Source organism: Falco cherrug, chromosome 5 (assembly GCF_023634085.1).
Source record: "Falco cherrug isolate bFalChe1 chromosome 5, bFalChe1.pri, whole genome shotgun sequence".
Taxonomy (NCBI): domain Eukaryota; kingdom Metazoa; phylum Chordata; class Aves; order Falconiformes; family Falconidae; genus Falco; species Falco cherrug.
Window position 1 is genome coordinate 75,543,562 of NC_073701.1, and position 16,117 is coordinate 75,559,678.

General features: G+C 36.5%; 1 protein-coding gene and 1 long non-coding RNA gene across 2 annotated transcripts in view; one reads left to right on the plus strand and one right to left on the minus strand.

Annotated features, from left to right (window-relative positions):
* Positions 1-6,635, plus strand: part of LOC129736287 (uncharacterized) — a 34,752-nt gene extending 28,117 nt beyond the window's left edge. Inside the window, exon 3 of the long non-coding RNA XR_008732656.1 lies at positions 1,733-6,635. This is a non-coding gene — a long non-coding RNA (uncharacterized LOC129736287). The remainder of the gene's footprint in view (positions 1-1,732) is intronic.
* CCDC146 (coiled-coil domain containing 146) overlaps positions 1-16,117 on the minus strand; it is a 74,389-nt gene that overhangs the window by 28,573 nt on the left and 29,699 nt on the right. Inside the window, 2 exon segments of the mRNA XM_055712890.1 lie at positions 1,690-1,899; positions 6,770-6,852. Coding sequence (XP_055568865.1) covers positions 1,690-1,899; positions 6,770-6,852 — 293 coding nt within the window.

Consider the following 16,117-nt stretch of genomic DNA (forward strand, 5'->3'; position numbering starts at 1 on the left):
GAGTCAGATTCAGAAAAGAAAGGAGGTGCCAGTTCTTGTGTAGTTAATCTGTGGAACTCATTGCTTTGGGTGTTGCAATGCCAGAAGTCTATATAGCTGAGGAGGAGACAGGAAAAGTTCAAGGAATAGGGGTCAGCTGAGGATTCCTAAATACAAAGGAGTGTATTTGGCTTCTTAAATCCCTGGATCACAAATGGCTGGGGGCTGCACTTTTTGTCGCCGTTAGATACTGTGCCACATGGACCTCCGGTCAGACTGTACAGCTGGTTTTGATCTCGTGCAGTACATAAGAGCAAACAGAGGAAGTTTCTTGTTAAAGTGAAAGAACATTTTTCACAGTGTGACTAACCCCAAAAGTGTATTTTTTATTCTGCAAGGTAGGATATTCAATTCAGATATAAAATTAATGCAGTAAATGTGCAAGGGTATTTGAAACAATACCTGAACTGCATTTTGTGTAGGACAGAAATCTTCTTCTAACTAGAGGTAGAAAATAAGAGTATGAGTAAATATCCCCTAAACATATAAAATCCCATCATTTTTTGGAAAAGTGATGCAAAATCAGTGAAAAATGTTCATAAAATACGAGGACAAATGGGTAAAAAGCATGATATTTTGAAGAGCTCATTTCTAAACTTCTTGGAAATTGCAATAAATTCTGTATTTAATAATTACTTCAGGAAACTTCATGTTGCTTAGTTATCTCATAGCAAATAATACTTTCCAGATGCTTTCCATGTTTTTTTATTTCTCCTGCTCCCAATTTGCTTCATTCTCAAGTTTCTTTCTCTATTAGAGCAAACACTTGGCCCTAAAAAAAAATAAGAAAGAACTGCCAGAAAAATCTGCTCTGTGCAGTTTGTACAGTGCCCCTGCTCTCCTTGCAGAAAAATAGTTTTAACTATTAAGTATAACTGAGCTGCTGACATTATTTATTTGTATTTATATACATCAACTACACTACAGGTGGACTGAAGATGGGTAAAATTAGCAAGCACCCCACAAAAAGACAATATGAGTTCATCTCCATAGCTACGTATTTTGAAAAATGCAACAGTACTCTTTGTACTTCTATTAAAGCTTCAAGTACAATGCACTCACATATGCAGATAATTAAAATATATACAATATCAAGCTTATTCTGGACTTTTTTCCTTTTACAGAAATGTCAAGTATTCACTTCTTTCATGGCAAATTTCTCATTTTTCCAACATGAGAATACACAAGTACTTCTCCTTTAAATACCTGAATAGAAACACTTGGGTACATTGTGATTCTGATGTTAAAAATAGCCTTGGGTTTATTTATGACATTGTTTCTATAAAATCTCAGTCACCAGGTCTCTAAGACGCTTCCATCATTTGTATTAAAGGTGCCCAAGAATGGAAGTGTTCTTGTTGATTTTGCCTACCTAAACATTAATCATGAAATGCAGTAAATTTTAACCAGCATTTCAAAGGACACCATTGCATGCCCTAAAATTAAAATTATTTACAAATCTTGCACCAGGGTAATTTCATTCATCACTGAAATGTTGCTGTTAATAGGGAAAGTTTGTGGCAACTTATTTAACAACAGCCATCAAGAAATGTGTTCATGTAAGACTGAGAGAAGATTGAATTATATTCTATGTTATTCTTTCTAGATAAGCTATGATAAAATTAGCAGTGTTTGACCACTGTCACCTACCATTCCATCTGGAACGGAATTTCACACTCTCTTTCTTTAATAGCACTGTATTCATTTTGGCAACTAAGAAGTTGTTGCCTTATTTGGGAAACTTCACTGGAGGATTCTTCAGGGAACTGTTCTGCTTTTTCCAGTTCATGTTGTTGTTGTTCCAGTACTACACTGAGACGTCTGGCTTCCTGCAACAGCTGGATCTCAGATTCCTGTAAACTACATTAAACAGAAGAAATTAGAACTAGGCAATGAGAAGCATAACCTTTGTATTTATACTTCTTTACCTACCTATAATATTTAATTCAAGGTTTTCAAGATGAGACGGGATTAAGTCCTAAAAGTCTGGTCTGACCTCCTAGTTGACCCTGCCTTGAACAGCAGGTTGGACCAGAGACCTTCTGAGGTCTGTTCAAACCAGAATTATCCTCTGATGCCATGAGAGCAGTGGAATCTGATGTGAAGGTTTTTTTCTGCATACCTAGAATTGGAGTGGGATTCATCTCATCTAATTTTAACCAGATGAAAGACAGTTAGTTAGTCTTAATTTGTTTGCCTAGCACCTCCTAGAAACAGTGAAGAGACAGGGATTTTGTTTTTTCCTAAGTACTAAAGTCTAGATCTGAATCAGTGTGGGGACCAATAACAGGTAAGTATTCACCAGGACAAGGCACAGTCTGGGCTATATGACACCTTCAAGTCCTTAGTAAATATTGGGACACCTACCCAAAGCCGAATTGCATGTTGCCATTACTGTAGTGTTACCAGTGTCTGAAGTAACTCATTTAATGATACACAAGCTGCAAATACATTTGTGGACTTCTGTGGAAGCTTGTTATAATGCTTATAGACATGATCAATTATCTGATCTGACTTATCACTGAAGTCTAGCTTCAAAGAAATAACAAACTGTAACACTCTGTCAGCATTAGGAGACTGGTATTCATAATATACTTAGGAACCTACGTGACAATAGCTGAATAATAGTAAAAGCAGCTAGTGAAATACATTTATTATTATGGAAATGTCTTAAAGGGAACTACAGTATAAAAATTCATATACAATGCACAACATATAAACCTGTTCTTTATGCTACAGAAATAATTGTGTATGCTTTCTCTATTTTACCCCATTAAAACTTTTATATAATGATATACTGAAATTAGACAGAAATTATGTGGAAGAATAAAGAAATCTATTATTAATTAAAATATAATCCAATTTAATATTTTTTAAAACAAAGGAATGTAGAATCTCCCATATTGAAAAACTCTGTACATAAATTTTAGCTCAAAGATTGTATTTATGGCTTAGCAACAAAAACACCATTATGTATCATACTGAAGAACAGACTTGAGATGGTAACTATAAAACCACAAAATATACAACTGACTATACTGCACAAACAGACCTGAAATAATACAGCAGAAGAACTTTTGTTTTGTGTAACATTTCTACTTAGATACCCACTTCCTTTTTTAAATTAGAAAATAAGAAAACCACAGACTTCAACAGGAAACAAGAGTGTGCCTTTATCACGAACAAATAAGTTATTCTGTGATGTATTTACATAGTAACTTTTTAACAGAAAAATAAATTGACTTATTGACATAAGATCTTGTACAAAAAAATTTAGATCTTCTTATAGTCAAACAGAATGTATGCTGTCTTAGGATAAAATATAATTGGTTGTAGTATAACACATTAATTTAAAATGTAATTCTTTACTGCGAAGGTGGTGAGTCACTGGAACAGAACTTGCTCAAGAAGCTGTGGGTGCCCCATCCCTGGAAGTGTTCCAGGCCAGGCTGGATGGGGCTTTGAGCAACCTGGTCTAGTTTTGAGCAACCTAGTCTGCACATGGCAGGGGGGTTGGAACTGGATGATCTTCAAGGTCCCTTCCAACCCAAACCATTCTATAATTCTATAACAATTCTTACATAAAACATAAACTTTACATAAAATTACACAAACACCTAAGTTCTTCCATAAAAACAAAATTCTTAATATTTATTTTTTTCAAGATAATAAAAAATAAAAATAGAAACAAGAATTGAGTGATGAAGCTAGACCAGATCTTGGTCACTACAGACACTAACAGTATTTTTTCATGGGAGTATTTAAATTTAATAGAAGACAATGAAGAAATAACTGGACATCTATACAATGCAGACATCTAGAATCACATGAGTACAAAAGTAGTCTTGCCAAGTCTGACATGGCAGCATTGAATTTGTGAAGTGATTAATAATTTAACAGAGGCTTACAAAAGTAAGATTCCCAAACTGTCAATGAACTATCGTTACCACCTGACTTTCTTATGGTGTATCAAAATATCCGTATTAGATACCTAAATTGAGATAATAACAATAAAAATTTACAATTGGGCCACATGATTATGTGGCTAAATGGGTTTTCAGAACTTAAATAAGAACTCAGGCACATCAGGTGCATCTACACAGTCTCACTGCAAAGTGGATGGATGAGACAGTACCAGAACGGGCTGAGAGCCTGTTCCCAGAATTTCAGCTGCGCAGCAAACAAATTCAAAAGCACGTAACATCTTTGAAGAAGTTTATCAAAGATGTTATCTGCCAGGTGACATCTCTCAGCTTTTCAGAATGCCAAATTGCGCAAAACTGAAACCAGGAAGTAAAGTACCATTTACCACTAAACAAAGGACCATACTGTACACACAACTCTGTACTCTAGCAACAGCCCTGGAGTTTATCTGCATACAGACTAGCTGCAAATCATCACATTGGACAAATTTCTATTGTGTATCAGAGGAATTGGTAGTGTATCAGTGACATAGTTGTCACAGGGATCCAGCTGCTTAAGATGTGTAAGACTCTCTCCTTGAGATTTTTGTACACAACTAAAGGAAAGAGGAACACACACAGCTTGAAGGCCTCATCCAGTGTCATTGAAGGCCTCATCCAGTTTCCACATGACATTGTAACAGCACTGGGACAGATGGGGATTAAATTAGGAAGGAGATCAAATGCAACTGTAATATGTGAAAAAAATAAGTTCTTGATTCACAGAACTGTACCGCATGTTTAAGGGTGAAGAACTAAAAATTAAATCATGGTATTGATTCTGTGAAGGGTTCATTGTAGGAGAAAGATATACACACATACTGAACCTAACATCAGGATTCTCTTTATATCCAGTGGAGAAAACCAGACACTTGCAGATGTCCATAGAAGAAGGAAGCGTGTGGTCTCTGCTTCTTTCTATTGACCATTAAGGGACTCTAGATACCTAGTTCAATGTGCATGTCTACTGATGTTAACATATGGACAAGTGAATTCCACATTTCATGTCTGAAAAGTCCTTAAAATGTACTGGAGATCACAATCAATTTTTGGTAATCGATTTCCCTTGCTTTCTTTCAGCAGTAAGAGAAATTTATAAGCAGGAATTAGTACTTATTCATGCACTGGCATTTTGCTTTGATGCATGATTACATCTAAGTAAAGAATGTGACATGATTCTCACCAATTGACTTTCTTAAAGAAATACGGTAATTTCATATGCCTGTGAGAACCATGGAAAGAATGAGAGATGTAATCTACCATCTAACATTTTCATGCTTTTGGTGCATGGTGTTTACAGCAGTTTTATGTGTGACAGAAAAGACAGCTGAGTCCTGTTTTCACTCAGGCCATATTCCACTTATCGTCCTTATGTAAAATAATGTTCTAAACAAATGAATTAATATATAAAATAAAATATATAGTAATATGCTTGTATTTTTTCCAATCAAAGACTGATTTCAATCTAACACTGGCTAAAAGTCAATCAAGTTCAGCAGCTACTGGATTTCTACTTAAGCTTAGTTAACACCGACGTGGTAGAAACCTTCTCAATCAACTAATCCAAAATGCACATAGTATGTTTAGTTCTGAGCACTGAGAAAATGCTTCTTGAATTTTCTAGGGAGTTGAAGTGGTATAGGAGGGCTGGTTTTAATTTTACTTCCCAAAAATATTTGCTATGCAGTAGTATGAATAAAGTCAGATGACTTCTTACAGAGTCAGAGCCATATTCTCTCTATTTTATTAAGACAAAACTAGAAGACTCAGCTAACCTCAAGAAAAACTATGTTCAGGATTTTGTGAACCCCTTTTTAAATTACTTTATATTATTTAGCACTCGTCGCTATTCATAGTGTCAGGAGGCACACCAACTCCCAGCATAACCCAAGTAAGCAGGTATGACTTGAATTAGTTTTAGAATCCTTACGCTTTAGCTTCAATGACAGAATAGCCATGGTTGTCTTACAAGCAGAATTGCCATACGGATTTTGATGTCGACTTCCAGGAAAACCAGGCTAAAATATTGCTAATATGGTGGATATTATGGTACCTATTACAGAAATATAACAGATAGAATAATGCTGATCTTACTGACAATTACTGACAATTATGGATATACCATAAGTAATGTCAAAATGACTAGTCACAAATACTAATGTAGTATTGCAATATTTGCAATAGGACTGCTCTTGGTGGATATTATGGTACCTATTACAGAAATGTAACAGATATAATAATGCTAACTTCTGAGTTTCATTTATACTTTGAAGCTTAGGGTTCTAACCTTCTAAATTTATTAGCAGTCCTGTATAATGTGACTGTCAGTATTATCAGAGGGTAAAATTTTAGATGGGTCAGAGTAACTGTCCTTCTTAGAAATGAGCCTTTAGCTTCTTCAGTTGCTCTCTATGATATTAGCTCAGCAGGTCAGAGTCTTTCCATATATTACAATTCTAGCTACACGATCTTCAAATACATATTTATTTTAAACTTGTATATTGTCTGTTGCAGTTTGTGCTTCCCTCCATTGCCATTATTATGTTTATATTAAAACCAAAGATGTTGTTCAAACAAGTATTTAAATATCCCAAATTACCTTGAAAGTTCCTATTAAATAATATTATTTTTCAACCTTGTCTTTTTGCTTCCTTTTAATGAACGCTGTAAGAAAGCCTTGAATGATAATCAGGCATCACCATGAGCAGAAAATTACTTTAAATATGTAATGTTTTGGCTACTTAATATCTGAAAAAGGAATATTATACCTTATCACAGTCTTATGCAGCAGGGTGTACTTTCCCTTCAGCTCAGCTACTCTGGTGCCAGTGATTTTTCCAGCAGAAAATAGCTATGGAAGGGAAACAGACAGTTATGAAATCTCCTAAGCACTGATATTTTCATTCTGTTGCAACTTTTTATAACTACAACTGGCAGCCTTTTAGTTTATACAGTCTTCGGTAACATACCAAATCAAATACACAGCGAAATCAAATACACAGATGAAAAATGCTTATTTCATGATAATTCAAGGCATAAATATAAGGTTACAAACAATGTGTCTGTCACAAATACAGTGCTACCTGCACCACAATTTATTTTCTGATTTTCTGCCTGTATTAGTATTTCTTGATACTTCTGTCTTGACTTTGAACTCAGGCTCTAAATCACCTGTTTTCTACAACGCTTAACTGGTTCCATTTTGGTATACACCAGCTGGCCTGCACAGGTGAAACTGAGGCCTGAAGTGTCTCCACAGGCACTATGGTTGTAGGAAAGAAGAGCTGGGCTCCAGCTGGGTCACCCCCAGGCCACAGAATGCATTGCTTTATAGGCCTGGGCAGGCCTTTGGCGAACAGCAACATCAAACCACTCCACACACTCAGTACTACGAAACCTGCACGTGTGCGATGCAGTGCACCCATCTCTTAGGTGATTCCTCAGTGTCTTGAGGGGAGTAATTTCGGCCAATGAGCCAGTCTTTCTTAATATAAATAGGAAACCGGACTAGGACCCTGATTTTGCCACTGGGAAATATCACGGCAGCAATGTGACAGTATCTCCTGTGATCATAGACTTAATTAAGTTGCAAAAGATCTCTAAGATCATCAGGTCCAACTGTTAATCCAGCACTGCCAAGTCCACCACTAAAACCATGTCCCTAAGCACCACATCTATACCACATCTTTTAAATACCTCCAGGGATGGTGACACAACTGCTTTTCTGGGCAGCCTGTTCCAATGCTTCAGCACCCTTTCAGGGAAGAAATTTTTCTTAACATCCAATCTAAACCCCCCATGGAGCAACTTGAGCCATTTCCTCTTGTCCTGTCGATTATCTGGGAGAAGAGACCGACCCCCACCTGCCTACAGCCTCCTGTCAGGGAGCTGCAGAGAGCAGTAAGGTCCCCCCTGAGCCCCCTCCTCTCCAGGCTGAACAGCCCCAGGTCCCCCAGCTGCTCCTCACCAGACTTGTGCCCCAGACCCTTCACCAGCTGCGTTGCCCCTCTCGGGACACGCTCCAGCCCCTCAACGTCCCTCCTGAAGTGAGGGGCCCAAAGCTGAACCCCGTGTTCGAGGTGCGGCCTCACCAGTGCCCAGTGCAGGGGGACGGTCACTGCCCTGGTCCTGCTGGCCACGTTATTGCTGTGTGATATTTCTTTAGAAAGCCTTTTCTTCACCTTCTTTGGTTACAGGTAAGGAGAATCAGGTTAAACCTAAGTTTAAAATGTAAGGTGATCTGACTATGAAAGTCTATAGCTAGCCTTTTGGAGCAGCCAGCCAAATCTGCAACTTGTATGGGAACCTGCCAAGAAATTGGTTGTGCAGGTACTATCAGTGTCATATGCAACCCTTATATTTGACAAGGCTTCCACGGAAAGGCGTTTTTTTAAGCTGAACTACTGGCCATTTAAGAGATTCCTATGTGGGCTGTTCTGCAGATGCCATTTTCTTGAATATCCAGGAGAAACTATCCAGAATGAGTCCTACAGTCAAGAATCAGAACCCAAGTTAATATGTGAAAGGAAGTACACATTTTGTTTGTAACTGTTTATGTATTTTTTTTAATATCTACTGCAAAATATTTCATGGTAGTAAAGACAATTTTTGTTATCTAAGGCCCTGAGAAAAGGAAAGATTTGTCTTCCATTTGTTTGCATGAGATTAAAGATAAGCAGATCTCAAATATTTATTTTGGCATCCTGTATGTTCTGAAGATACTGTTCACTGAAGTTCACAATACTAACTAGTTCTTCTGTGAGAAAGAAAATATTGCCATATCTCAACCCATTTATTTCTTAGCATCATATGTAGGTATAGTTGTGCTATTTGGGTGGTACCTCACTACCGTCCTTTCTCCATGCTCCTCTGATCTATATCTGTGACTTCCAGTTTTTCTTACCACTTAGCTTCCCACTGAAGACCTATGCCATGTTTGACAGCATTTCTGCAGAAATAAACTTACTTGTCCCTGAGGTTATTTCTTCTCCTTTATATCCATAAGCTTTTTACACCTTTTATACTTAATTTCTCAGTTTGGTTCAAAGCTAAAAGCTCTGTTCCAATAAGGCTGGTCCTACACAATGTGAAGACACATACCTTTGAGGACTACTTAAGACAGAGTGTATGGATAGCATACCAGCATGTCAAAGGGAGTGAGAATTCTGTGACAAGTATCATCACCGGATAGTTCCCATTACCACAGCTTTATTCAGAGAGCCATCAGAGTCATTACTGGGCTACCCTGATCCCAGGATTTGTTATTTAAAGCCCAGCACGCTGTTTTCTCCAAAATGCTTGGGAAGGCAGAAGGGAAAGAGGCAACCACGTGAAAGGAAGAAATATGGAAGGAGGAAGGAAAAGCATGAGCTTGGTGTAGAAAAATTGTGTTATTCACAGTGATAAAACCAGCTGAGGGATGATGCCCCTGATATACAGACACATACTGCTTTCAACGCTGCCTTTCCCACACAGGTGATAGCAAGTGACGTGTAAATGAAGTTAACCTCAGAAGCTATTTTAGCTTAATCAGTGGATGCTCCTAGAAATTCACTGAACGCCCAGAATGGGGCTAGTAATTATTTTCCTTACACATTTCTATCATGCTGATGAATAGGAAACTCCCAGTCCCTGAATACATTGCCTATTGATAACAAAAATAAGAGAGAGGACTGGAATGACAGTAGGTACCCACTTGGACCTGGAAGTATGGCTGTGCACAGTCAGCAGAAAATGAGTAACAGCTTTTTGCAAAAGATACTGAAAATGAGTAATGGTCAAATTCTTAATAGAGCCACTACTCAGTGGACAGTATAAAGGATAGAGTCTGACGTGTTTGCCTTCAGGTGGGCTGAGAAGTAAATAGTTTTTCAGCTGGGATGACTTTGGTTCTTACTAATATCTAGAATGGAACTAGAGCCAAGAAATTGATTGTCCTTCCATCTTCTGAACAGGCTATTCAGATTCCTGAAGCAAACTGCCTCTTGTGGCCATAGACATCCTCTATCTCAACGGCAAATTACAGTAACTATTAAAACAATTTTTCCTGTATAGTTTCTCCTCAGAGTATTTCACACTTCATTCCATTGCACAGAAACACGCACATTTGGCCTTCTTGGCTTGTAATCACAAACCTTGCCAATTCCCTGTCTGTGGAGATATGTTTCTGCCTCTGATGTTCCATTCCAGATCATCTCCTTACATAACTTTGATATATTTTTGTCTACAAGGACAAATAGCTTACGGCTGAGAACAATGGAGAACAATGTTAGTTACTAAGTCTCTCTTTAGCCATCAAAATAGCATTTGGAAAACTGTAATCTAAGGGCAACAATCGCATTATCTTAACTTTGTAAAAATGTTTTTGCCTATTACATCTACCAGCTATTAAATAAAATTTATCCCATGTTCAGAATTTCCATTATAAAAGGCATATACAGTAGTTAGCAGAACCATGTTTTAAAATGCAGCACGATACAAGTGAATTTAAAAAATCTACTTGAAATGGATTAAGTGAATACTCACTTCCCTGATGCTTTTCACCTGATCTAGAATAAATTTGGTTTTGCAGGCATTTTACATGACAGAAGGCTGTATAGAAGGAGATATCTTGTACAAGGTATCTAACACATCAGACTTTCAGAAAAGAAATGCTTGCCAGAGAGCATTAATGTCTTGTATAAAGGTCAGTATTGAAGTCCCCAGATTCCTGTGAAATCTAATGCCAAGGGTCTTGGAAAGATTATGAAAAAAAATAAAGAAAGAAAATCTCAAAATGGCCCATCTTGCACATGTAACAAAAGACTACACTGATTAATTTGATTAATTCCTAATAGAAGCAACACAGAAATTCAGTGTAAAAAATAGAAAATATTCCTAACTCTTATTATTTGTAAAAATGCTTTAGTTTAAACAACATATGTTTGAATAAGTTCTGGGTTAACTCAAAAAACACTACACTTTGGCAGAAGTGACTGTAACAAATATTAGAGCTTCCAGATTTCAACTTTAGGGAAGTAAGCTTGCAAGTTAGTTCAAAAAAAGTCATCATTCAAGAACACTCAAAGAAAACAATGACAAAATAGTCAACAGCATCTATATATAAACATACATACACATATACAAACATAACATTTCTAAATGCATTTATATGATAATTTTTTTCTGGTCAGTTGGATCTGTATTAGCCACAATTCTGCAAAAAAAAAAAAAAAAAAAAGCTGTGTATGAGACTAATGTCCCAAGTTTAAAAAAGAAGTTTCATTTCACTCCTCCCCCTTCCCCTCAAGACACAGTCATAGTTCACTTCATAGCTTTGAGGCTCTCACGTTGCTGAGGTAAGTAAAACGGTAGTTCTTAGTTCAACAAATTCTGTTGCTACACTGAAAAGATAAAGAGCGAGTGAGAAGATGAAGTAGTAAGGGGAAAAAAAGAGCTTGTGAATAGCAACTGAGGATGTCTTTTCTCAGTCCTCTGTTAACCATAATGCCCTGGAAAGAACTGAGATAATTTTGTTATACTGGTGTTCTCAAATCTGGAGTTTGGAATATAGTCGGGTAAATATTCTTAAACTGTTGAGTCTTCCAATCCCTTTCCATGTCAGTTGTACTTAACCGTGTTTTGCTTTTCTCTGCTTTTCTTTCTCATTATACATGAGAATGAACTGAGACCCTGAACATTTTTAAACACACTCCAAATTGATAGATCATCTGGATAAACTGAAGTAAATTTTCCTTATCTAAATGGAGAATTATTGGAAAGTTGGATGAAGATTTGGCTGCTAACGAATGATTGCCTGGCAACTTTCTCCTTTCATTTTCCCCATACTCCCATAAATGTAACCACATAAACAGTATGGAAGTATGTATCTCATTACTGGATTTAGTTGTATCTTTCCCTTTTGATTTAAAATGTCTGTTATGTTTATGTTACCCTATTAAGTTACCCTTTCTTTTACTTCACACTCATCTTTAACAGATTAACATGAGTGTAATTTTCTAACTTTGTTACATTTTTTCATGTTACTTCACTATTTGAAGTTTGGCTTTTCTACCAGAAAAACTAAACATAACAAAACCAAACCAAACCCAAATTCTAAAACAAATTTGTTTCCTTTAATCAGTGAAAACTCCCATGAAATAAGGTACTGGATAATTCTCTCCTATGATAAAGACTGTGGAAGAATATTTTGCTGAAAAGGGAAGGGCATATCCTTCATATTTTTCTAGCAAGAAAAGATGGACTTTCTGGCTCTGGGCAGAAACGTTTTAAATACAGGAACCCATGAGAAAAAAACAGAAAATATTTCCTCTCAAATAGATGTTCTTTACACCTGCATAACTTTCTCTACACCCATAGCATTAATAAGTTCATATTTGCTTGCTACCAACAGCTCCCCATAAGAACTCTCCTCAAAATCTTTTGAAGAAAATTCCAAGAAAAAGTAAGCACAATCAGAGGTTACACACAATCTGAGGGAGATATTTTTTTATAGCCTTCCAGCTCAATTTCAGGTGCACTATCCCCTGGATGTAGGACCACAGTAATTTCTCCCAGACCAGAAGGCAGATATAGATGAGATGTTGGTAATAAATAGAAGATGTCAGAATATGAATGGGAATTAAAACTACGGAAGGGAGAGGACCCACCTGATAAATGAGGTACTCTTCCATGTGAGCAAAACTAGTGAAACCTGGCCTTAACTACATCAGCACCTCTTCACTCCTACATTCAGTGCAGCAGGCTTTTGCATTCGCCATTTTAACAGATCTTACTCAATCCTTTCTGATAGTGAACTCAAAGCAATAGACCAAGGAACTCATCTGGAATTTCAAAACAAGTTTTTTGTTAACTCAAATGTGATATAAATAAGAAATCTAAAAACTTTGACATTCCCTGTTTTTGATTTTAAGGCTCTTCAAGCTTCTTTTGGGAGTATCCAAACCTGGATAAAACCAAGCCAAATTTTAAACTTAAAAAGATGATACAATTTGAATGCTGGTCTAATTCCTTGCGCTCTTTTGATAAAAAGCATCAAGAACAGCACCGAAGATAAATATAGCCACCACTATGAAAGTACTGATTAACATAAAATTACTCATAATTCTTACGAAAGTGAAACACTTGAAGGCTTCCTAGGAAACACTTAATTTCAACAGTCCCTAGAACCTCTGCACTTCAGAGAAATGATGGAGCTAACACATGTTTCTAATTATCTTTGCAGACACTGCAAAATAACTAAAATGTATTCTAAGCTCAAATGAAATAATAACACTTTCCATCTCTTCCTTCTAAGCTGTAGGTTTTGCAATTAAAACAAGACACTGTGACTACACTTAATGTTATTTTAACACATAGAATATCCATCATTTTACATTAATTTTGTTTATTTCAAACATCTGAAAGGTCTCATCCAACAACTCTTTTGCAACAACAGAAAAATATCAAGGAATAAATATATTTTATAGTTTGTATGCACTCAGGATTTCAGTACAGTATTAGCCACTTGGCAAATGGCTCTTCTGGCCAGTTTGCTATGTGAGGTTTGGAATTTCCTCTCTGTACTGTCTTTTTTGAAGAGCTTTTTTACCCTTTTTGGATAATATTTAAACATTCAGGTAAGAAAAAGGGTAAGTTTTCCTCCTTGAATAGAAAGCTTTCTATCCTCTGTCAAAATCCTTGTTGAGTCCTCAGTGTTTGGACACTTACTACATAGCTCAGGTGTTTCTTAGTCTGGGGAGAAGGCAACACCATCTCCCATTGCCTTTTCAGAGGTTATTTCTACATTGCAGGTGAGCAACAGGTACAAACATGCTATGACTGTTGCATTTCTAGCCATATTGCTGGCTATCAGTCTCCACAGAATCTAGTGCATCCTTTAGATGAGGTGAGCTGGGGATATCTGCTGGTGTTTGGTTTGCCTGTGTCTGGTATCTCCAAATTACTTAGACAAAAGCTTGGACCCACGATAATGCACTAAGGGAACTGAAGACTTGACTTAAGGTCAGGCCATTGCTCAGAGCAAGTTCAGTACTGAGCTAGCACTTGTGCCAGAACAGTGCAGAACTGTCTACACAGAAGTGGAAAACAAGGAGCATCTGCTCCAGGTCCTTAGCATCACTGCTGCCGTCAACTAGAACTGATAGAGGTACGCTAACAATAAAATGAAGAAAAAAGTTAGCTAACTAAAAAGTAGCATACTACTTGGCTTCTTAAATGGCCAAATATAATAGTTCATATTGTTCTTAATTTCTGAGAATTTCTATGACTTCTCATTACTTCTGAAGATTATGCCCTGGCAACTTCAAGATGGGGCATGCAAAAATGAAGGAAAAACAATTAAAAGTCTATAGAGGTAGTATTTTTAACCTCTGTGGCAACAGGTTTATCTTAAAAAAAACCCCAAACAATAAACCTGCTCTAAAAACTGCAGGTCCCCATGCCAGAGAATTTAATGGTTTTAAGGACTTCTGTGACAAAATCATCTGATTCCCTGAACAATACCTAGGACAGTTTTTACCATCTTCACCACTTTTGCTACAGGGCTTGAAGGATGCACTTCATTTTCCAGAATGCTTTGTTTATACAGTTTTTATTACAACATATAGTAAAGCAAAAAATAAACTCCATATAATACACAAATGGAGTTGAGTCAGAAAAATTAAGGCTGGAAAGAACCTCTGGATGCCATTTAGTCCAACCTCCTGCTCAAAGCAGGGACAGCTTCAAATTTAGACCAGGTTACCTCAGGGCCCTGCCCTGTCAAACTACGAAAATGCCATGATTGAGTAAGGATGCAGTGGCTGAATAACTATTGCATCAGTTAGAAGGTAGTCTCTTTATTCTGCCGATTTATCAACAGCTCTCTTTACTTTTTACCCAAAAGAAGATAATGACTTGCCCTGAAGTATACTGAGTCTAACCATTGACTACCTTACTTTATCTCACATATTTTTTCCAAACCATGCAGCTGAAGAGTGAAATGTATTCCCTTTAGATGTTAGGAAGCATAAAGAAGATAAGAAGAGATGCCAGACTAAAGGACAATAATGAAGCCAGTGTATATAAGATTCTGATTCTTTTTAATAATATTTTTTAACTCATTAAATTATTTCAGATTGCTTTCCAGCAGTTATATGAAACAAGAAACAGCCTCAGTGAGGCTCTTACTTGCCTTTGAAAAACATAGGGAGCCAAAACTGACTAACTTGCTCCAACTAAGCATCAGATATTTGGATGACCTAAACTCTGTTTTTAATATGAAGCGTTGCATCACAATTTATACATGCCTAGTAAATATGATTACTACACTTCTTATTCTATCATCTACATCACTTATTCTTCAACACGCTGCAAATATTCATAGATTTATAGAAGACTAACACTTCTAAAATTAACTAGAATTTCTCTACTCAACAATATCTCAGGCTTCAGCACATATTTCAAAGTATTTTAAGACAAGAAGATAAAGATCACTAATTTAAGACTGTAGATATTTAGTTCCACCATAAATTGTATGTATCAGTATTTCAGTGCAATTTTGCATTCCATTTTGTACGTTGAGAAACATGTTACGTACAGACAGGAACAGCTATACTGCAGATATTTAGGGAATTATATGCCTTAAGTCATTATTGCAGAGAAAGGTTATGATGGTAGAAGGTAAAGAAAATTGCAGTATGATTTCTAAATTAATCCTGTCATTAGAGTTAAAAAATAAGGTGTAATCCATCCCATCTGTAACTACACACATGCTGACAGGCAGTAGATTTTTTTAGGATAAGTAAGGGAAGTCCCCAGTAAAGCCTATTTATTAGTCTTTCAAGTACAAAAAGATTTGTCGCTGAGTTTTCTCAACTTTTCATTTAGGTGATAAACAACAATATCTGAAGTCATGAGGCCATTGGTTGTATGAATGCAGTCAGGCATTTCTATCCTGATGTTCACGATGAGCAAGATTATAACAAAGTAACAAATACATTTGTATAAAATCAAATCTATATATAAAACGGTTTCCCCTTAAAAGTACTATTTTACAAGGGAAAAAAATCACCTAAGTAATTTCTATTTGGAAGCTAAAACAATTTAAATAATTTAAGAAAATGATTTTTTTTTTG